A 23,246-nucleotide genomic window follows, 5' to 3' on the forward strand; every position below is an offset into this window, starting at 1 on the left:
AACCACTCGATGTTTCTCTCTCTCTCTTCCTCCCTCTCTCCCTCTCGCTCTATCTCAAGATAAATGAAAAAAAAAAAGGGGAATATCATATATTTATTAGATGAAACATGTCAATGATAAAGACAGGTAATTCTAGTGATAGAACGAGAAGGGCTCAAGATTTCCAAAATAAAGAAACCTGGCCAACTACTAGTACCTTTCAAACATGCACTGCACATTTTAAGATGTTTACTACCACTTATTTATTTTGAAATGAATTTCTGTAATCTTTTAAAAGTGTGCATTTTTCAAATGGAAGTGCATTATGTCGAGTGATGCTAAAAATTCTGTTATTACCATATTTGAAAACAGACTAACATTATATTTTCAAATGTTAAGTTCAGAATACAAAGTGCTTAAAATCTGAAAAAAAAAAATCGTTATTATACTTGTTAAAAGGATATATGTGTAAGAACTATATGCTATCCATTTATAAAAGTAAATTGAAATGGGAGTCCATGAAAAAGTAATTAAGCCATTTAACATTTCAACAAGAATAAAATATATGATTTAAGCAGGAAAATATCTTCCATAAATGTACACAGTATATCATATATATATATATAGATATCATCAAGGCAAAAATATTCTTTTGTTTCCAGCACTTTACCACACCAACAAAAAAAGTGAAATGTCTACTTACCTAATAAAACTTTGGCATCATCCACATCGAAATCTCCATCACCATCTGCATCATAGACTCCTAGTTTTCCTACAAGACGGGAGGGAAAGACGGACATGGGACAAAAGGAAAAAGAAACTTAATAAGGTCTATTGCAGTCAGGCACGTCAGTCATAAATGTTACCAATCGATGTAATTCTTGCTCTTTTAATCCTGAAGAGCAGTGCTAAACCTAACAATGGTGAAATGGTGGGCAATTCACTTAGAGATCCAGGAAATGTTTTTCTAAAATCGAAGAAATAGATCAGATATTTTCCTTAAAGGTTTAACAATATCCTGATTTAATCATTTCATATTGCTTTCAAAACTATATTGCCACAAATATTTTAGGTAAAATTTTCAACATATACAATGAATAATATTGATCAATTTCTAACAATCACATGAAATTTAATGTTCCCAAAGTATAAAGTTCTACTATCAATACTCAAAACAAAATGATAAAACACCAAGCCTCAAATACAGATTAAATATAATTCAAATTGAGTACAAGCACTAAAAATAAGAGAACAATTAATTTTATATAATGATTTATAACAGAAATATCATGAATTAATCTTAAAACAAAGACTTGTGAAAATAAAGTATGGAAAACTGACTTCCTGAAATCACAAGGGAAAACTTACCATTATCTTACTTTAAAACTTTGCCCTGGCCAGTTTGCCTCAGGAGTGAGAGCATCGGCCCTTGGGATGAAGGGCTGCAGGTTTGATTCTGGTCAAGGGCACATACCTGGGTTGCAGGTTCAATCCCCATCCCCAGTCGGGGTTGTGTGGGAGGCAACCAATCGCTGTGTCTCTTTCACATCAGTGTTTCTCTCTCTCCCCTCCCTTCCTCCCTCCCACTCTGTAAAAAAAATCAATGGAAAAATATCCTCGAATGAGGATTAACAAAATAAATAAGTAAATAATAAAAAATTTTAGAAATACTGAAATCAACAGGAGTGATAATTCACCACTGGACAATGGCTGTGAAGAGACATCATAATGCACAGCAATATTTTAAACAACATTCACAAACACAGCATAAGCACTAAAAAAAACTGTTGCCATTTCTTTAATAAAAACTAAATTAAAACACTGCATAAGAGCAGGCAGAACTTTTGGGGTCTAGTAGCTAAGGACAATCTTCACCCTCCCAGAGCCCTTGTTCTACTTAGGAAAACAGTAAACCTGCTACGTGGAAGTCTGGTTTAGGAAGCACACACACATTAAAAATGACAAGAATAACACAGGAGAGTTCTTATTTCTGTTGCTAGGAAAACAAAAAAGCAGTGATCTGCAGGTCGAGGCTATATATAGCACAGAGCTCAAACATTACAAATATGGAAAACATGATCATTTCTGGCAAACTTAAAAAGGGAAAGTGGTCCTACCCCTTACATTCTCTGATGCAGGTGATAACTGAATTAATAGAATAACTGAATTAATAGAATAATGAGATTTTAGAAACTAACACAAGTGGACTTAAAATGCATCTCCAACCGCCTACCTTGAAGTACCTCTGATAAGTTATAACGGAAGTCCTTTGCTTTGGCTGCATGCATATAAAAACACAAAAGTTGTTACTTGTGCTCAAATGTACAAATATCTAAAATCTCTTCTTTTGTGACAAACATCCCCTAGCAACATATAAGTCAGCAAAAGCAGAGATTACATAGAAGTTTTTCTGTACACTAAAATACTTCCTCTGTTAGTCCATAAATTTATCCAGAGACACTTACAGTAACAAAATTGAGAAACTCCCATGAAAGGCAGATTACATGTTAAGTGTTTCATTATTCTTCGCCTGTTATCCCCCAGAATAATGGCTATAACCTAATAAGTAAAGCAGTACAAGAGGGTCTGTGGGAGGGAGGGGATTTTCCATGCAACACTGTACATATAGAGAAGTGTGCATTTTGTTCAGTGATGGTCTACATAGATCTTGAGTGTTTAAGGACAAAGGCCATTTATTTTCAATAGCCAAGAAGTGGAAACAACCTTACTGTCCATCACTGATGAACAGAAAAGTAAAATGTGCTATGTCCATACAATGGAATATTATTTAGCCATAAAACAAGGATCAAACTTGAACACATTATGCTAAGTGCACAAGGCAGACACAAAGGCCACACACTGTATGATCCCATTTATATGAAATGTCCAGAACAGGCAAATCGACAGATACAGATGGTGTGCTGGTGTTTGCCGGGAGAGGGAAGGAGCAGGGAATTGGGGGTTTTGGGGGGAATGTGTGATGAAAATATTCTAGAATTAGATAATGATGATAGCACAAAATGATCAATATATTAAAAATCAGTGAACTGATGATTTTCAAATATTCATGATATTGATTTTTGTTTTGTGAATTTCATATGAAATTAAAAAAATAAAATGAGTATGATCTATTAATGGATCCTTAAATAAATCAGTGGCTCATACCAGTATTTTAAAAATTCATAATATAACAAAATATAATAGAAATGACAAAATACTGCTTATAGTGAGAGTAAGTATTGTTTGATAAAACTTTTCTGTGTAATATATGTGCAATATAAAGCCTTTTTTTTTTTTTTACTATAGATCATTCAAAGAAGTTGAAAAGCCCGTCTCCAAGGTAACCCTGATAACATCCCTTTTTCTACTGAGAACCACTGAGAGGCTACAGAAATTAACAGTATGAAAAAATGCAGATAAATCTTTAAGATTACTAAGGGACATCATTCACGCTCTTACAAATTCACATAAGAAACGGTATGAAAAGTCTTACCTAAAACTTCCTCATAATCAACCAGCTCGAACCAGACGACAGCCACCGATGTCCAGACGCCCAGCAGCGCAATGACCATAAACCACGTGAAGAATGAGCTCCCGGAGAGCGCTCCTTTCCTTCCATTCTTCTGTCCCCCGTGCTTCGTGTCTGGTTAAGAAAACGATGCGCAACGTCGTTATACAGGAAAACACCTTCTCCAGCACTGCTTCCCACCGAGCGACTTCTCCAGGAATTGGGTAGTACTCACAATGGGAAGTCATTTCAAAACTAGTTTTCACTTCAATTCTCTAGCCATGTTCCATTTGAAAATGAAAGATGCTGCTTAGACTCAACACCACGTAGGTAAAACCTTAACTTTTAAGTAATGAAAGAAATAAACTACTGACGGGCCAATAATTTCTTAAAATTAAAGGGTGATATAATATGTATATTCCTTCTAAGTTCTTTCTCCAAACTACCTCAATATTACCCCCTTCAAAGTTCAGAGCATCATCGACAATTTAATATCATACAGAAATGTAGCCAAATAAACCCTTTTCTCTGTCCCATTTAGTTTCTGTAGAATCTTAAGAACTCTAACTGCCACAGAGAATACGTCCCCCCAAAACCACTCGATACTGTTAGCCAAGGAGGGACAGAGGCAGGCAGGAAACAACGGCTGGGACTAGAGACCAGGGAAGAAGAGAAGGAAACAGGACAATTCAGTCCTCTCCCTTTGCTGGGACCTACAGAACGGAAGACGCTCATTCACAGCTGGTCTCAATGCAGGAAACAGTTTTGTAAACTGCCTTTCCTCAAAAGTGTCATTTATCACATTTGACATGTTTAATATACCTTTTATCCTTCTGGAAATAGTGTTCTTACAGCCAAAAATAAACAAAAATGGTGAAAGTCAAGTGATATTAATAGAAAATGATCAACACTGTCCTTAAAAGGGAAGACCATAATATTCAACTTTCTCTTTAAAAAGAACAATAAGTTTTATGTAAAAGTTAATTATTAAATTAAAAGGATAAGTTGTATCAAAGGCAAAGTTCATCGACCAGGTAGAAAGCAGGCCACCGTCTTCCACATGCTTCCACATGCGTGGTGCATGGGACTCTCACCACGGCCTTGCCAGTGTCTCTCTAGAGGGCATTTCTGGGTGTTTACACAGGACAATTCTTCATCCTGCGGGGCTGCTTCTCGCTCTGCAGAGCAGCTGGCATTCCTGGTGTCTGCTGGTCCAAAGGTATGTAGCTCCCAGTGATTATAACAAAAACACGCCCAAACATTACCAACTGTCCCCTACAAGGGTAGTGCCTGGTTGAGAAGCTCTAAGGATAGGACAGGAAGAATCATCTCTGTTTTATAGAGAAAAGATTAAATGATTCACCTAAAATCACAAGCACAAGTTAGGCAGAGCCAGGAATAAGCCCTGACCACTGGTCCCGAGTTCCCCGATCCATGCATGAGTGGGCCACGTTACAAGATTTCCAAAAACCTGACGAGCTCCAATCTAGAACCTGCCTCCTGGCACCTAAATCCAGTTCTAATTACAAAATACTGGTAGTAAATTTCCCAGTGGCTCAAATCAAGAATCTGCTGCTGCCCAGCCTCTGTGGTTAAGTGGTTGAGCATCGACCCATGCACCAAGAGGTCACCGGTTGAATTCCCAGTCAGGGCACATGCCCAGGTTGTGGGCCAAATCCCCAGTGAGGGGCATACATGAGGCGGCAATCAATGTTCTCTCTCATCGATGTTTCTATCTCTCTCTCGCTCTCCCTTCTTCTCTCTCTAAAATCAATAAAGAAAAAAAAAATTTAAAAAGAACCTGCTGCCAATTCTATTTTATAAAAGAGTAAACTGAAATTCTTCCTGTTTAAAAGATATACACATTTTTTTTATCCTCACCCGAGGACATTTTTTCCATTTTTTGTTCAGATAGAGTGGGAGGGAGAGGAAGAGAGAGTGAGAAACATCGATGTGAAAGGGACACATCTAGTGGCTGCCACTCGCACGACCAACCAGGGCCAGGGACAAACTGCAACCGAGGTACGTGCCCTTAGTGGGAACCAACCCCAGGTCTCTCTGGACCACAGGCCGATGCTCTAACCACTGAACAAAACTGGCCAGGGCGATATACACATTTTTTAAACCAACCACTAGATCAACTTTTCAAAAGGTGCCGTAAAAACAAACCAATCTGAGAGAAAGTATATGTGTGTGCATACACACTCAAACGTATACATCTTTATCTAACTCAAGTATATAAAGTTATGACCAAATAAGATAAATTTCATTCCTAAAGAAAAAATCAGTTTCCTTTTCTAATGTTGTTTAAATATTAACAGATCCATCAAAAAGGGCCAAATACATAAATAATCATATGGTGAACTCACAAAAGTATACTTACCAAAACATATGGCCAGCTAATTTCTTTCTAACATGATCTATTAAAAGCCTCTAAAAGCTGGTTATATAAAAGCATAATTTATACATGAAAAAATAATTGCTGGGCAGATTAGAAAGTTGCACATTAAATCCACTTAAAACAGGCTTCGCTGTTTCATTACCTGAACATCATCCTGGGGGGGGGGGGTGTGAAGATTTCTACAATATTGGTGAGGGGAAATAATAATTGTTTGATATTTTTATGTGTCTTAAGCATAGAAAGGATAAGACCAATATAAAATAAAGCACCACTCAATTTTTTAAAAGGAAAAGGCGAGAAGCTTCTGTAGGGACAGAGGAGCGCCACAAATACAGTAGCAGTGCTGTGTGTTTAATTGATTAAATGTCTATATACATGAAGACTTTAATGCCATATAAAAACCCTTACTTCTATAACATATACGCATACATACGCATTTGTACAGAATACGTACTATAATAAGAATGTCTTCCAGAATATTTATTTGCCCCCAAATAAGGAACTACAACAGACTGTGTAATAGAATTATAATGACTAAGAATGTTCTTCCCTTGATTACTTATTGCCTCTAAGAATGAAATTTAAATTTTCCATTTAAAATGAGTCTTAAGTTCAGCTGTAAGAGTGTCGGCCCTCAGACCAAAGGGTCTCAGGTTTGATTCCTGGTCAGAGGCACGTACCTGGGTTGCAGGTTCAATCCCTGACTCTGATCAGGGTCATGCAGGAGGCAACCGATCCTATGTCTCTCTCACATCTATGTCTCTGTCTCTGTCTCTCTCTTTCTCTCTCTCTCTCTCTCTCTCTCTCTGCCTCCCTCCTTTCCACTCTATCTAAAAGTCAATGGAAAAGTATCCTTGGGTGAGCATTAACAAAATAACAAAATAAATAAATTAATAAAATGAGTGCTAAAATTGCAGGAAAACTGGTTCTTATCTTATTTCCTCTTGGACATTTTGTAATTGACAGCAGTGTGTTGTATTGTTTCTAATTAACTAGAAAATAATAAGGCTAAATAAATATAGTTCATCCTTTTATTCATTCATTTAACATATTTATTCAGCATATGTGTTAGACATGACACAATTTTTACTCAATAATTAAGTTTTCAAAATGTGTACCTAGATAAAAGTACACTCAATATGATGCTATTTACAGAGAGGAAGGACATGGGGGGATGGGTAAAAAAGGTGAAGAGAAATAAAAGGTACAACTTCCAGTTATAAAATAAGGGTAAGTTACAAGGATGCAATGTACAGCATAAAGAATATAGTCAATAGTATAATAACTTTGTACAGTGACAGATGGTTACTAGATTTATTGCAGTGATCACTTTGTAAGCTGTATAAATGTTGAATAACCACGTCATACTCCTGAAACTCAGATAGTATTGTATGTTTAGTATACTTTAATAAAAAATTTTTAACAAATGTATTTTTAAAAAGATACCATCCTCAAAAAGTAAGAAAAGCTATCATTTAAAATAAGCTTATAATGAAGTAGCTAATAAAACAAAATGATCATTTGATTTCAAAGTTCAATTCTTTCACCATTTCTATCTCTTTCTTGAGGCAGAAATGGAGGAGGAAAGTTTCTGAGATCCTCCAAAGGAAGTATCATTTATCCAAGTTGACTCAGTAATCCTCATCGAAGTGTTTGAGACTTACAACACCAAATACAGGTGAAAAGCGGAAAAAGGTTTTGAACAATAATTACATAAATGAATGCACCAAAACAGAGAAGGCATTGGGAGGGGGAGGACTGAGGAAGCCAACGCCTTAGAGAACAGGTAAGGTCTATTTACATTTGTTTTAAACATGATCCTAACAACTTCAACCAAGTGTCCTAACTCACAGCACAAAACTAAAGAAGATTTTAAAGACAATGTGACCCAAATGAGTTAAAGCAACAAAGGTGCGGTGGAGGGAGGCCGCCCTCGGAAAAGGCGGATTCCAGCAGCTGCCTGGACGGGATGTGGAGCAACAGTGGCAGGAGGCCTGTGTGATTGATGCTCTCAGGCAAACCTTGAACAGTCTTAAAATAGTCTTTCGTACAAGGTAATAATGACCTTCATATTGATTTTGTTATTAAAGCATTTTAAACTGTTGAAGAATGCAAGAAATGTATAATAAATCTCAGATTTTCATTCAATATATTCTATTAAACAGATTTATCACTTTAAAAGATTTAATGTTGCTTAGAATCGGAAATTATTAGCAACATTTTATCCATCCCTTTATAATGCCAAATAAGTGAGGTTTTACTCTAGTATTATTAATCTTATTACTGTTAATATTAATTCCATAAAGGAGCAAAACAGTAAATTATAGAAAGAAATCTTTCCTAAGATATCTTTTTGAGGGGACCTTTAATTGATACCAAATAACACACTCTTGTTAAGTCACTTTGTAAATGTGGTATGCATAGTCCCAAATGGCATATCAGTTTCTTCCCAATTAAACTGGAAAAAGCATAGTAAGATAAACCCTTCAAGAGGGTTTAAAACTCCCTAAGCAAACCTGAAACCAGACTTTGGTCCAAAGGTATTCTAGAACACTGAGTAGCTGTCCCTATTTTCTAAAATCAGAATAAATGTAAGGGTCATTTCATTTTCTGGCTCCGCATTCAACCTGTGCTCTCAGAGATTAGTAAAAAATAAATAAATAAGTAATGGGGCTTAAGAATATGGCAAGGACTATGTGATTCATTTTTTTCAAAAGTGCATGACCTCCAAATCAGAAAATGTCCTCACACAAGCCAAACACAGAAAATCACCATGGTAAGCAGTGATAAGTGTCTCTCTCCAAAATGAAGAGCGAGTTACGGACAACAGGTCATTTTATTTATTTGGAGGAAAGGAAAATAGAAGATGAATAGTGGTCAATTACTTATCTGGACTACTACTAATTACAAACCAATCATTTACAAGTTTACTAGCATTATGTAGGCAATGTTGCATTTTCTCATAAACTCTACATATTTAAAGTTAAAAAAACACACACACACATAAAAACCGTCAAGCAACTCAACCGATCATTTTCCACATTACAACATGCCACCTTTTGGGACCCAAGAGCTGTTAAAAATGGGTCAGATGTGGAGACAGAGAAAATGTCTCCTAAAAGAATTAAATGTCAGCTATATATCTCATAATCTTCTTCATGGTTACATGAGGCGCTTTATTAGAATAGTCAAGTGACGCACCCTAACCATTTATCTAAAACGGCGTTCAAAGTGGAGATACTCATATTCTCTACACTAATAATAGAATCCGTCCAGTGGCTGCTTAGGCAGCTGAGAGTTGGGAACAGTCTTAATATGTCTTTTTTTTTTTTTCATAAATAAGTTTTCAATAAATGAACCAATGTAACTTGCTTTCAACCAAATGGGAAAACAATTTTACAATGGAAAGCAAAACAAACACATACAAAAACGTAAGTTCAACACATCATTAAAGAACACTGAAGATGAATGACTTAAATTAAAAATAAAATAAATAAAATCCTAGTGTCTTTTCTTTGCATTTATCCTCTGCTTCACAAAAATTAGGTCAGTTTCCACAGAGCTAAGACTGCTTGAGCCAACAAAATATGCTCGATAATACAAGATGAGACGTATTCATCCCTTAAATTTATATGAGTCATTACATACTATTCTTAAAATTCACTGTAGTTAACTCATAAAACTAAGAAAAATGGCCTGTACATTTTTCTGAAGTTCCTAAATGTGGTCTCTGGTAGTACAACATACTAAAAGACATTCTAAGTTAAGACACCAAAACATATTCAGACTAAAGACAGTTTATTCCATAAAAAATTAAACAACGGTGAAAAGTTCAGGAGCTGAACACAGAAAACATAGAAGATGCAGTCACGGCCCGTGGCCAGGACTGTCCAACAGCATTCTGCTGACAACAAGCTGCAAGCTGCCAGGGGATCTCAAGCCACTTTTAACCCAAACAATAAAAATGTACCTGTACCTTCAGCCATTCTGACTTTTTCAATCCATGAGTAGTATATACTGAAGACAGGAATCAAAGCCCACCCGCAGGTTATCGGGCACCCGCACGCTCTGGACGGCCAGCCCCGCGGGCAAGGCTCTGGGACTGAAATCGGACCTCACTGCAAACTCTGCTCACCAGTTATTTTTAGAGGCCTCTTCCTCGCAGCCAGATACTGCTCACCACTCAGGCTGGAACGCACGCCTGACGGCCCGACAGCCTTTCTCCCACTTATGGGATTCCTTTCTCGGTCGGTCCCATCTTCCTGTCCCAACCCTTTAAAAAGTCAAGCTCGCTAGAAACAGTGAACCCGAACAGACTGCTGCCAGCTGGCTTCCTTGGACTCAGTCTTCAATGGCTGCAGCCTAGGTTCCAGATCATTCAAAACTGAAACAAGTCTTGCTGGAAAATGTGGCCCCAAGCCCAGAAACAGCTCAATTTGGCCCTTCAGAATCCAACCAGATACCTACATGAAAAGACCAGTACTTAGTTGGTTTGAATGAAACAGAACCCTAAATGAAAGGAAACTAATGCTCAGGAATTCCGATTCACAGGCACTGCCATCCCAAGACTAATTCCTCCAGCAGCCAAAGTGAAGCAACAGTAGAAAATCTAGAGAAGGAAGGAGGGAGCTGGGAAGGCCGGCCTGGGAAGGGGAAGGGGCAAAATGGAGGGGGGCCAGGGGGCGTGGCCAGGGAAAGGAGGAACCCTCCCCCGCAGTGAGAGCCGTGGTCTAGGACTGTCTCATAGAAGGACCTAGACAGACAATGACAGCTGCTCTGATTTTGTCCTACTTTCCTCCAACCCCATTCTCCAAATATTCCCTCCTGGGAACTAAAACCAGCCCAATTTTAGTACCATTTACTCTGACTTAAGACGAGCAGTTCACAGAATTTGTCAGAGTTCTGAGGGGTACACTAAATTAATTCAGCACAGACAGAACCCAGAGCAAGGCAGCAAACTCTCAGTTTTTCGTATTTTTCAGCTAAACTGAATGTTCACACGCAAATGAAACGTGTATGTTCTGAAGAGGAGTGAGTGGCACCTCCAGCTCCCGTGTGACGGCCCAGGGCCGGGATGGGTGAACAAGGCCCAGGGCCACTCCACAGACAGGGGTGTCTTAGCTGTCTCCCCAGCCATTCCTCTCCGTAAAGGCCTGTCCCACTAAAGTCAGTGCTAGCCACAATGCTGAAAGATAACTATCATTTTTTGACAGGGGCTTAAGATGACCCACCATCCTACAAATTCATTAGACAAATGTTTCTTTTCTGTGGTTTTCGGAGAGTGCGTGAGGATGACAGGAGACCCTTCCTTGTCACCCCTGGAAACTAAGCCACTACACTCACATGGCGGGTGGCCTATTTCAGATTCAAGAGACCCAGATTCAACTCCCAGCTTCTTCATTTTCTTTGATTTGGGGAAAGTCATCAGACTTTTGGGTCTCTATTTCCTTGCCCATAAAACCCGTGTTGGCACAGCTAGGCACGCACACACTTGCTGAACCCACGCAACACTTTGGGTTGACTCAAGCAGGACCAGTGCCCAGGTCTCATCTCCGCTCTCAGCTCTTCCCACGCGCCTAGCCCGCCACCAAGACTGCTGGGGCTGCTAGGTTTCCCCTCTCCCTTCACAGACAGGCCTGCGCAAGGCCAGCTGCATTCGGAAACACGGGTCTGTGGCCAAATGCCGACCAGAGACAAGAATCAAACAGTTCTTCGATCTGGATAGGCCTCACTGGAGACTTCTTCAACACAGCTCCGATGACTCCTCCCTGACAAATCTTTTTTGTTTTTCTGGTACATGCACCTAGCGGGAACCGAACCCGGGACTCTCTGGTCCGCAGGCCGACGCTCCAACCGCTGAGCCAAACCGACCAGGGTTCCCTGACAAATCTTTATCACACGTATTCACAGATCCGATTGTGAACCTTTTCCTTCATCTTCCGCAAGAGTTTACAGTTATTTCAATAAGATGTCGTCATTCCTCAGTTTCACAATAAGGGCATACCTATTATTCTAGATAGGGTGATTGGGATGTCTCTGAAATGACATTTAATCTATCACAACATTTCTTAAGGAAAAGGAAATTCTGAACTCTCAGTCATTATCTCTTATAATGGCAAGTGATCTTGTATGATGGGAAATGTTTATAAAGTTCAAAATTAATTAATTTGCATAGAGAAAATCATGTTTTAAAAACCCTAGCAAAGAAAACTTAATTATTTTTTGTTAAAGCTATGGGAACTAGTAGCCACTCCTAGGTCCAAGCAAAGACCAAACTTCTAACGCAGGCTCTGAGGCCATTATGATCAGCCTGATGCCACTGGAGACCAGGAGAGCCAAGACCTGTGTCTGCTGAGTCCTGGGCTCTGCCTTCCTCCAACACCTACCAGGTGAAAATCCGCCAGACCTCTCAGGGACCAGCACGCCTACTGCCCTCCCTCACCGATCCGCCTGACAGCAGGTTTACCATCACCTGGAGCACCTGTCAAACAGATTGCTGGGCCTGGCCCCAGAGTTTCTGATTCTGGAGGTCTGGAGTGAGGCTTGAGAATTCACACTTCTAGTACATTCCCAGGTGATGTGACACGGTCTAGGGACCACACGTAAAGAGAAACTTTGCACCATGACTAGCATCCCTCGTTCCCAGGGTCTGCAGGAGACAGGAGCTCTTACCTCTACCAATTCCCAGACCATCATTTCCTTACCACTTAACAAAAGGAAAAAAATAAATAAATAAAAATAACCTGCTCCTCTGAGGTCCATGCCATCCAATTATACCTCCCCACCCTGCCTCATCCCTGTCACCCACCACCTCTAGTGCCCCTCCCCTTAGCAGTCTTCTTCACCTCAAATCCAACCCTGACCACGTGATTTCAATGTCTGTGTGGTCGGCAGGCCCTCTTTCCTTCATACTTCACCCCCACGACCCTCGTTCCCGTCCACTCTACGTCCAGCACTCACTCTCACGTCCTCACCACGGAGCACGCCACCCGCCCATCTAAGCCACCTTCCTGCACTGTCCTTACGGAACCGCCTCTGCAGCTCTCCTCCTGGCTCAACCTCCGAATGCATTCTGCCCTCTGCTAAGGAAGCTCGGCTTGGTGGGGTCCGTATAGGACTGCAGGGTGTCATGAGACACCCAAGACACAGTTCCTTAAAACATAAACAGCAAACCTTTCATCTACAGTCTCCAAAGCACACGAGCAAGTTTCACTATTCTAGACCTACCATTAAATAGCCAGTTTTAAGAAGGAACAAGGGGCAACTCTGCAGACACTGAGTAAAACAATGTTGACACCACCCCCAGTGAGGAACGTGACGTCGACACGCAGCTGGAGAGGCCACAGTCTGTCACTGAAGCCACAGCCTGACTCACGAGCCCCACCCCTGTCCTTTCGCTGCATCGATGTGGATGTGCCGTAACTGCCTCCGGACGATCACGCTGACTCAGCCTCTCCAGGACCATCCAGGCGGCAGGCACCGGAACAGGGGAGTCAACCGCAACCAGCCCTCAGGACCACCTGTCAGTCCTACCACATGGCCCCAGAAATCTCCCTTTCCTGCTCTCCACAATGACTACTCTGAACTTCTTTCCTGTTAAATCATTCTATCTTCTCATACTCAAAAAATGTCCTAGCCTCTTACTTCACAGAGAAAACAGAGCGTCCGCAGCGTCTTGGCTGTGCACTGCCAACCACACGCGGCTGTGATCACCTGCACTCGCTCTCTGCTGTCCTCCGGACGAATCCACACCTGCCTCAGCTTCCTGACAATCTTCTCACCCTCCTGTAACCACCACCTTCACTGCATCTTCCCTCCACCCCATGGCTACCCCTGCTGTGTGTGTCTTCTTCCCATCACAGATGAAGTTCTCAACGAAGCTGTTAATTCACTGCTTGTATTTCCTAACTGCCCATTCACTCCTTACAACCTGCAGGCTGCAATCTGGCTTCGGCACCTGGCTCCAGGGGAGTGGCAGCTCGCATGTCACACTGAGGACTTCCACGCCGTAAACCCCACAGGAAATGTCAGTCCGCATCTGACCTGCCCTCTCAGAATTCTCCCTCCCTCTAAAGCGTTCTCTCCCCTCGACTTTCATTACTTCAGGATCATCCGGTGTGCCCTCCACCCTTCTGGGCTTCTAATGTCCAGACTCCCGTGCTGGCCTTTCCCCTCTCATCTGAAATACGGAAATTCCATGAGCCCTGGCCCTATGCCATCTCCCTAGCTGACGGCAGGCACCTTCTGCAGGGCTCACCCGGCTTGGAGCTTTATGTCCTTCGAATGCCAAACTTACATATTTGTCTACTCAATACCCCACATGACTTAAGGAAACCCCTAACTCAGCCTATACACAAATAAACCCATGATCCTTCCCCTCTCCTCTCCAGTTTCTGAATCTCTTCCATCAAGACAGCTGCTTAAGCCAAAGACCTGGGACTCGCCGTCCTTTCTCCAACTCCCACGGCTCAGATCGGACTTTCTGCATCAGGCTGCTGCAAATGGGCTGGCTGTGCTCAAACCCCTTCCCTCTGTCCCTTTACACCAGATGACACTTTAAAGAGCATCTGTGTGTGCCCTGACATGAAGAAATGGGAAATCCCACCTCCACTGCGACCCTCCAAACCCAAGTTACCCTCATCTCTCCCAGGCTACTTTAACACCGTAACACACCTTTACTGCTCCATACAACAGTCAGAATAGTTCTTAAATCTGATTAAATCACTATCCTGTTTCAAAAAAAAAAAAAAAATCTCAATGGTTTTACATTATTCTCAGGATAAAATAAAAATCTTCTCGGTGGCCTATAAGACTCTACTTGACGTGACCCAGCCGACCACTCCAGCCTTAGCTTTGTGTCATTTCCCCTGGCTGTGTGTGTTCCAGGTACAAATAAATAATAACAATGAAAAATAACTTCACCATGCTCCCTCCTGTCTCAGGTTCTCTGCACAGCCTACTCCCTCTTCCTGGGATGTCAACACGTTGCTCTCCACCACCACCAGCCCCCCACCACACACACACAGCTACCTCCTCACTCTGCTTAAACCCCACACTCCTGTGAGCATGTTCTATTATGCTCTCATGGTAGCATATACTTCTTCATAGCGCTACTACATTAATAATCGGTTTTTCATCTCTTTCCACCTCCCGAATGCAAGTTTCCTAAAGCCAGGGGCTGACCTGCCTTGGCCATTACTGCACACTGTCTTGCATCTAGTAGGAACCCACCAAACACTGGTTAAATAAGTACATTCTTTCTCAGACCCTTGCTACTATATGAGTAACCCCTTAATGCTGACCGTCCAGAAGCAAGGGAGCAAAGTTCAGTCCAAGGAACGCCAGGTCACTTCAGGTGTCCCCATCTCTATGACTTGAATTATCCTCAAGTTGATTCATAGCAGGAAAACACCTGCAAATAGTCAAGAGGAAATGTCAAGAAGGAAGCCCCGTGGTTCCCAAGCACTGGTTATGAACCCAGATCGATCCATGGCCAAGTTTTCACTGCTCTGTGTCCCAGAAGTCCCCACGGATCAATCCTGGGTGACTGACACCTAGGTGCAACGTGAGAAGGACCAAGAAGGAAGGATGCTGCCACCCCACTGGTCCAGCCCGAGAGCCAGACCCCCAGCACTGCTCTCTTGACTGACCTGCGCAGACACGGCACAGGGAGCGGCTACAGGAGTGACAGGGACTGCCGTGAGTCTTTAAAGTTAGTAAAGCAAAACTGAGGAAGTCATTTCCATTTTCATCAGTATAAGTAATATTAGCAATACCTATCTATGTCAGCCTCCAGGTAATTTTTGGAAAATTTATCCTTTGGTGCCCTGGCACCTGGCTGCATCACTGGTGACTCACTGCAGAGGACAGCTGGGTCCGGAACACAGGTCCCTCACCCCCACCTGTGAATCCATCATGCGCCAAAACTCCCCTGGTAAAATGCTAAAACGCACCTCGGACAGTTTGGCTCAGCAGTTAGAGCATCAGCCCAAGGACAAAAGGGTCAAGGGTTTGATTCTCAGTCAAGAACATGTACCTGGGTTGCAGGTTCAATCCCCAACCCCGGTCAGGGTTGTGCAGGAGACAACCAATCGATGTTTCTCTCTCACATCGATATTTCTTTCTCTCCTTCCCTCCCTTCGACTCTATCTAAGAAAAAATCAATCAATCAATCAATCAATCAATCAAAAAATATCCTCGGGTGATGATTAACAAGAAAAAAATGTTAAAACACAAGAAAAATGATAGTTAACCCCAAAAGCTAGTTCCTCAAGCCAGGCCTCATGAGGTAGTTCTTTAAGCTTAATGACTTCTCCCTATAGAGCACTCAATAAAGAGAGAAGACTTAGTCTCCAAAGACTAACAGCTTCTTGGCCCATCCCTCAGGTGTCAATTGGTAACAGCTGTCAGTACGGTGTTCAGAATCAGACAGTCTCTGCTCAAGTGGGAGTAGCAAAAGGATAAAGAAAAGTGGTGTCCATTCAAAATTTGTGAGGTGGTGAAAAGTTGTTAAAACAAAAGTGTTATTTTTTCTAAGCTAAAATCAGTGACAAAAGGCCTCGCCCTCCTCACTCACCTCTAATCACACTGCAATAGACCGGGTCACAAAGCCCGTATGTACGACCACGACTGTGTTGCAGCCGTGTCCCTGAAGGATTTTTTTACCTTAACCCACTGAGGCAGCAAAAGATGCACAGCCCTCCTCCCCCACCAGTTCCCACTCTCTGGGGCAGAAGAAGTCAGCATTTACAACAATGTGTAAAGGCAAAAGGGGAACATAAGAGAGCTAGTACAGAATACGCAGAAAATTCGGGTGTCAATTACAAAACACACGTCTTACAAAATTACAGGCCCAAAAAAGGGTTGATGCAATTATGCAGTACAGTACATTTTGGGGCAGCCAACAACCCTTTACTAAATAAATTATTAATAATAAAGCTGAACAAGAGTAATAAGTAAAAAGCAAGGATGGCTGCAACTGAAACCGTGTAGTGAAGAATAACTACCCAGACGAGTGCGGCTTCCGCCCTTGCCTTTCCGGAGGTGATCTCTAGGTTCCTAGAACGCCCGTCTGATAGTAGGAGCGGTTCTGTCTGGAAGCTTTGGCCACTGGACTGTCTAACAGTGTGACTCACGATAAGGCTTTGGGTCAGGCCGTTAGGTTCCAATCTCTGCAGGAACCGAAGACTGAAGGTCACCCTTGCTGCTGAGCAGGAGCTAGGAGAACGGGGAGGGATGGCTGCAGAGCAAGGGCTACCAGGCAGACACAGTCCCGCGAGACGTCAGCTTCCTGTGGACAGAGCGCTCGGGCTCGTACCCTCTTGTCAGCATCTCACTCAAGAGGGCAGACTGCCAGGCAAGGGACTCCCAGGAGCGAGAGAGGGCGCAGTTGCTCAGGAGGGTTGGAACCATGGGGAAGCGCCTTACCAGGCCTCCAGGGAACTCAGGGAGGAAGCGTCTGGGCACGTGTCACTGGCAGGCAACCACGGGCAGTTATCAACCAGCAGAGGAGACTCTGACGGGGCCTGGAGGTGACAGAGGCCTTGCCCTCTCGCCCTCTCTCCCTCTCCCTGCCCCGGCGCTCCCGAGAAGCTGGGGCCTGGAGGAGGCACGGCGGACACGGCCCCACAGAGACCATGAGAGAGCCCTGCTAGCCTTTCCCCGCTGCAGGCCCTCACACCGCGCTTCTAAGGGGAGACAGAAGTTCTGCAAAGACAATGGGCCCAGAGTTAAACCAGACAGACCTTTAGAAATGGAGAGTGACCAGGATGTTAAGGACCCTGTCCCAGAGATGGTCCAGAGTCTCTGCCACCCAAAGACTGATCGAGTCCAACTAAGCACAATGACTGGAGGGAAATGAAGCTCCATGTTAATACCCTGGCAGATAAAGACTGCTAAATACGCCTGGCCAGTGGGGCTCAGAGGTTGAGCATCGACCCATGCACCAAGAGGTCAACCAGTTCGACTTCAGTCAGGGCACATGCTCAAATTGTGGGCCAATCCCCAGAGGGGACATGCAGGAGGCAGCTGACTGATGTTCTCTCTCCTCGATATTTCTTTCTCTCTCTCCCTCTCCCTCTCCGTTCCTCTCAAAATCAATACAGAAAAACACTGAAAACAAACAAAAAAGACTGCTAAAACCGATGGACACGGACAACAAAGCCAGGTACGGGGTGAAGGGGGGGTTGGGCGGAGGTTGTCAATGGGGGAAAAAAGGAGAAACATCTGTAACAAAAATAAATTAATGAAAAATTAAAATAAATAAATAAATAAATAAAAAGACTAGCTAAATAAAACAGCTACAAAATGGGACTGCATACAATAGGCTGGATCATAAAAAAATTATCAGTATTTGACCACCTGGCCAACAGAAATGCCTATTTCACATGATTTAACAAATACTGAGTATTTTCCCAATATTTTATTATAAAAATTTCTAAACCCACAACATAGCTGAAGGAATTTTACAGAGAATACCCATATACTTATCACTTAGCTTCTACCATTAACATTTTCTATATTGCTTATGGCCTGCCTATTCATTCCTCTCTATCCATCCATTACTCCACTGTATATGTATAATGCATTTCAAAACAAAGTGTGGGCATTAGTTCATTTCCCCTAAGTACTTCAGTTTCTATATCATAAACTACAATTCAATTTTTCTATCAGTTTTTATGTAAAGTTTACATAAAATAAAATGCTCTAATTTTACGTGTATATTTTCCTGAGTTTTCACAAAAATATACTCCATGCAACTAAAATCCCTATCCACACACAGAACACTACCACCCCTAAGTTCTTTCATGGCCCCTCCCGGTCACATTCCACACCAGCCCCAGCCCCAGAGGCAGCCCCATTGTTCTGCTTTTTTTCCCCACTGTAGGTTATTTCTGCCTGTTCTTGAAATTTCATAAAAGTAGCATCACACAATATGGGCTTGTTTGTGTAAGGCTTCTCTCCCTCAGCTGTATGCTGCTGTGAGCCATATAGAATAGTTGTAGCTCATTCTTTTCTGTTGCTGCGTAGTATTCCATTGCAGGAATATACCGTAGTATTATATCAGTGTATTCATTCTGCTATTAGTAGAAACCCGGACTCTTTCCCATTTTAGACCACTGCAAATAAACCTGCTAGGGACATTCTTGTACAAGAGCATTATGGGAATATTAGAAACGTGTGCTTGCATTTCTCTTGGGTAAATACGTAGGGGTGAAATTCTAGGTACTGGGCACATGTACATTTAAGATTATATGAAACAGCCAGACCTTTTTCCAAAGTGGTTCTACCATTTTATATACCCAAGAATGTCTCAGAGTTATTCTGTTCTATGACCTTGCCAACACTTAGTGTCAATCTTTTTAGATGTAGCCACTCAGGTGAGTATGCAGTTGTAGCGCAATTTGCCTTCCTCTGAGGACCAAAGTGTGAGCACTTTTTTCAAGTGCTTAGGGACCATTTATTTATCTTCTTTTGTGAATTGTCTATTTAAATATTTTGCACATTTACCTATTTTTTTATTGCTTTTTTAACTGAATTGTGGGAGTTCTTTGTATTCCCTAGAGAAATGTCCTTTAACAGATAAACGTATTACAAATTTCTTCCTATTCATTTTCTTAAAGCATCTTTTGATGGATACAAGTTTTTAATTTTGATGATGTCTATATATTAATTTCATATACTTTTAAGTATATCACCAAATTGGAAAACAGTACTTAGACCTTCGCAGGGTTTCCATGCTTTCCATTCTGAAATGTGACGTCTGTTTCAGCAGCTACACACAGTCCTGACCCGTGACGCACTACCACTAACAGAAGCTGTGACTGTCTCAAACCCTGTGCAGATCAAAGGCCGCGTGTCAATTAAATAAATGTTATTAGCACAGGTATCACAGAGAATAAAACCAAGAGGGAAAAAAAACATTTTAAGAATTAGCTATAAAGACTCACAAAAATTTTCTAAGCCAGTTATTTTCCCCTCAAATTCAACTGGATGGAATGTAATTCCTCTGCTACCCAATAGCCCTTGACTTCTTTCAAAAAATAGTTTACTTGTGCTTGTATTTGTATGTTTCCCCCCAGCTTTTCATGACTCACACGGTTAAGTGACTGGACTATTGTAATGAGAGAGATAAACAAAGTTCTTTTTCCTATGATTTTCACCCCATCACCTCATGAAATCTTTGGAAAGTCACACCAGGTGGACAGCAGACGCTAGTCTCTACTGTGCAAATCTATTTGCTGTTCGCAGGTCTAAAAGTCTCAAAACCAAAAACTGGAAAAATATAAACAAAATTCAACTGGCTTTTTAAAAGAAGGTAACAGAAGTCAAGAATCAAGTCCTAAACCCAGCAGTAATGAAAAGAACACCAAGTCAGTCTCTGGTTCAAACTTATTAAAAACCACAAGGAAAACTGTCTCCTCCTTCCTGCAAGTCATGCTCACGCATTTCCATCTGCTTGCTGAACATTTTCCACGGATGCCCTGATTTTCACCTCATATATTCCTGGGAGAACAAACCTAACTCCTCTACTACCTGGAAGTCATTCCAACCCTTGGAGAAGGTCATGTCCCCGAGAGCTCTCCAGTCCAGGCCCGCCATCCCCGGCATTTTCGAGACTCCCTCACATCATGGTTAACACACCCACAACCCAAGGGCCTCATCCAAAAGCTCGTTTACCGAGCACACTCCACCCCTGTTGCCCTAACTCACAGCCCCCACAACTGAGACCACAATTCAGGTGCAGCCAGACCGACAGAGAGGGATTTCCTCCTCCCTCACTGTGGTCTCTGATAGCACGAACACTGAACAAGATTCAGTGTCAGCCACATCATGCAGGCAACTTCCTCCGAGATGGCAAGCAATTAAAAAAACCCAAACCAACCAAAATACCAGGCCTCTGAAAAAACACCTACTTCAAGCCTCTCCCAGCTTATCCTCAACAGTGAGTCCCTTTTGCAAAGTGCTAACCCTGTTCAAGTTGACCTTCCCAGCCAGGCCATTCTTTTGCATGTTGGGTTTTTCCCTCCTGGCACTACTTTTCCCTCAGAGCCCTGTGCCACACACACTTAACAGGCATTACCTGGGTAGGTCTCCCCTGCAGTCGACCTCACACCATTGAATCGGCACTCTGCGGCACAGCTGGGCACTCAACCTGACTCAAACCAGATCCCATAACCAGGGTTTTGCCGTCTTAGGCACAGGGGGATTTTCAGAGACGGTTCTACATACCTTGAAGTGAGGAAAAATTACAAGACTGTATCCTGATCACTTAGTCTGGAAATCTTCCTTAAATGCATAATTAGTTTTTGTTTTTTACATTACCTGCATTTCTAAGTTCTTAAAAATAACTTTTAGTTCTGGAATTAGCCTAGTACTGTATGAGACACCAGTTCCAGCTGCCCTGAGCCCACCTAACTCTCCCTTAAGAGGAATGGACCTGTCCCTCAAGGGCCCTTGCCAGCGCCCCCCACTTTCACACTTCCCCAGGCGCCCAGAAAGCTGGAGCTGGCGCTGTCACTGTAAGAGCTCAGCTCACCCTGTTAGTCTTCTCTCCCTACGCCCTGCTCCTGCACACCCACAGGACGGCGACTTTCCCAGAGGCTGGGGCTGCACTTAGCCCTGTCTCCCCTTCCCCTGGGTGCGGCGCCTGGAACCCAGCAAGCCCTCATCAACCTCACTGGCGTTCCCACAAAAATCTACAATGTACATAGAGAACCCTGTTTCCCCTCTCCCACAAGACCTTGCGCTCTCTTTCCAACTCCATAAGGGCTCCCGCAAAGAAGGGTGGGGAGGAGGAGAAGGGCCGTTCGGCCATCAACGAGGTAGTGACCAGAGAGAACACCATCAACATGCACAAGCGCATCCATGAAGTGGGCTGCGAGAAGCGTGCCCCTCGAGCATGCAAGGAGACCCGGGAATCTGCCATGAGGGAGAGGGGACTCCAGATGTACGCATTGACACCAGGCTGAACAAAGCTGTCTGGGCCAAAGGAATAAGGAAGGTGCCCTACCGTATCGGGTGCGGTCGTCCAGAAAACGTAATGAGGATTAAGATTCACCAAACACGCTCTATACATTGGTCACCTATGTAACTGTTACCACTTTCAAAAATCTACAAACAGTTAATGTGGATGAGAACTGACTGCTTATTGTTAAATAAAGTTATAAAATTGCAATAAATAAATAAATAAATAAATAAATGAATGAATAAATAAATAAATTCGGGGGGGGGGGGACCTAAATGGTAAAGCAAATCTAACATACGTGAAGCATTTGAGAAACAAAACCAAACCACACAGCGGTGGAGGTTGGGCCGGTTCTGGGTGAGAGACAGGAATGGCCAAGAGAGGTACAGGCAGAACCTCATCAGTTTCATCAACTCACCCCACACCCCAACTCTGTGTCCTTTTCCTCCCAATCCTATCCCAGTTCTAAACCAAAGTGATGGCCATTGTCCCCACACATTCAGAGCTGTCCCCTGACCCTCACTGGCTCATTTTGCTCAAACACCCTCCACAGCCCTCCTCCACGCCAGCCTCAGTGAATGCACTCCTCTCTCCCCAGAGCGTTCACCCAGAACAGAAGTCACCAAGCACCCCAAAGTCCTGCGCTGACACTGGTTCAAGTGCTGGTCTCTTGGCTATGTTCTGGAATAACCTAGTCTGCTGCTGAAGGCTCCTAGGAGCATGACCCCCAAAAGATCTGACTAGCTAAAATAGCTGAAGTCACACAGCTGCGTGCAAGTTACAGAGAAGCTCAAGTTCAAGCAGGAAGCACAGGCATGCGCTACAGGCCCTGTCCTCCTGGCCGGCAGGGCCCCTCCCAATCTGTGGTTAAATGCTTCTAATACCATCCTGGATGGAAGTATTGCCCTAAATAGAATATTTCTTGTCAACATGTAAGTCAGATCAGCAAAACACAGTGCTTTCAGCTGTATAAGCTAGTAATGAAAATCACAAGGTGATAAATTTTAAATGGCTTCCCCATTTTTTTTCCACATACCTGAATATTCATTCTTTCAATAAATACTCTTGAAATCCCTACCCGGTGCTATAGTAGTGAGCTCGGGAGGCCACTTACTTTATAGTCAGATAGGGGAGGAAATCAAATTAACATTAAAATCAAATAAAAATAAAAATAAAATAAAATTTCACGTTGCTTAATGTTAGGGTAAAAGGGTATATAGGACAACATGGATAAAAAGAATCATTTGGGAAGAATCATGATCTCGTATTTTAAAGATACAGTATTTTAAGGGGCAATCTGTTCCAAACTCTTATAAATGTTAGCCCTGTGCACAGTTTTATATTTTTCAAAGTTGGCAAATCTTAGTCTATAGTCAAAATGGAAATACTCG

At 42.4% G+C, this 23,246-nt stretch overlaps 1 protein-coding gene and 1 pseudogene across 4 annotated transcripts in view; one reads left to right on the plus strand and one right to left on the minus strand.

Annotated features, from left to right (window-relative positions):
• ASPH (aspartate beta-hydroxylase) overlaps nt 1-23,246 on the minus strand; it is a 190,949-nt gene that overhangs the window by 159,564 nt on the left and 8,139 nt on the right. Inside the window, exons 1-4 of one of the 4 annotated variants that reach the window (XM_036263700.1) lie at nt 9,865-9,945; nt 3,473-3,622; nt 2,213-2,257; nt 683-751 (exon numbers count right to left, since the gene is read on the minus strand). In XM_036263700.1, the coding sequence (XP_036119593.1) occupies nt 683-751; nt 2,213-2,257; nt 3,473-3,622; nt 9,865-9,874 (274 nt within the window). In that variant the 5' untranslated portion in view covers nt 9,875-9,945. Of the gene's footprint in view, nt 1-682; nt 752-2,212; nt 2,258-3,472; nt 3,623-9,864; nt 9,946-23,246 lie in introns of those variants that run through there. The other 3 variants (XM_036263702.1, XM_036263699.1, XM_036263701.1) reach the window with 3 other exon arrangements.
• LOC118631829 lies at nt 18,032-22,031 on the plus strand (annotated as a pseudogene).

Source organism: Molossus molossus, unplaced genomic scaffold (assembly GCF_014108415.1).
Source record: "Molossus molossus isolate mMolMol1 unplaced genomic scaffold, mMolMol1.p scaffold_m16_p_16, whole genome shotgun sequence".
Taxonomy (NCBI): domain Eukaryota; kingdom Metazoa; phylum Chordata; class Mammalia; order Chiroptera; family Molossidae; genus Molossus; species Molossus molossus.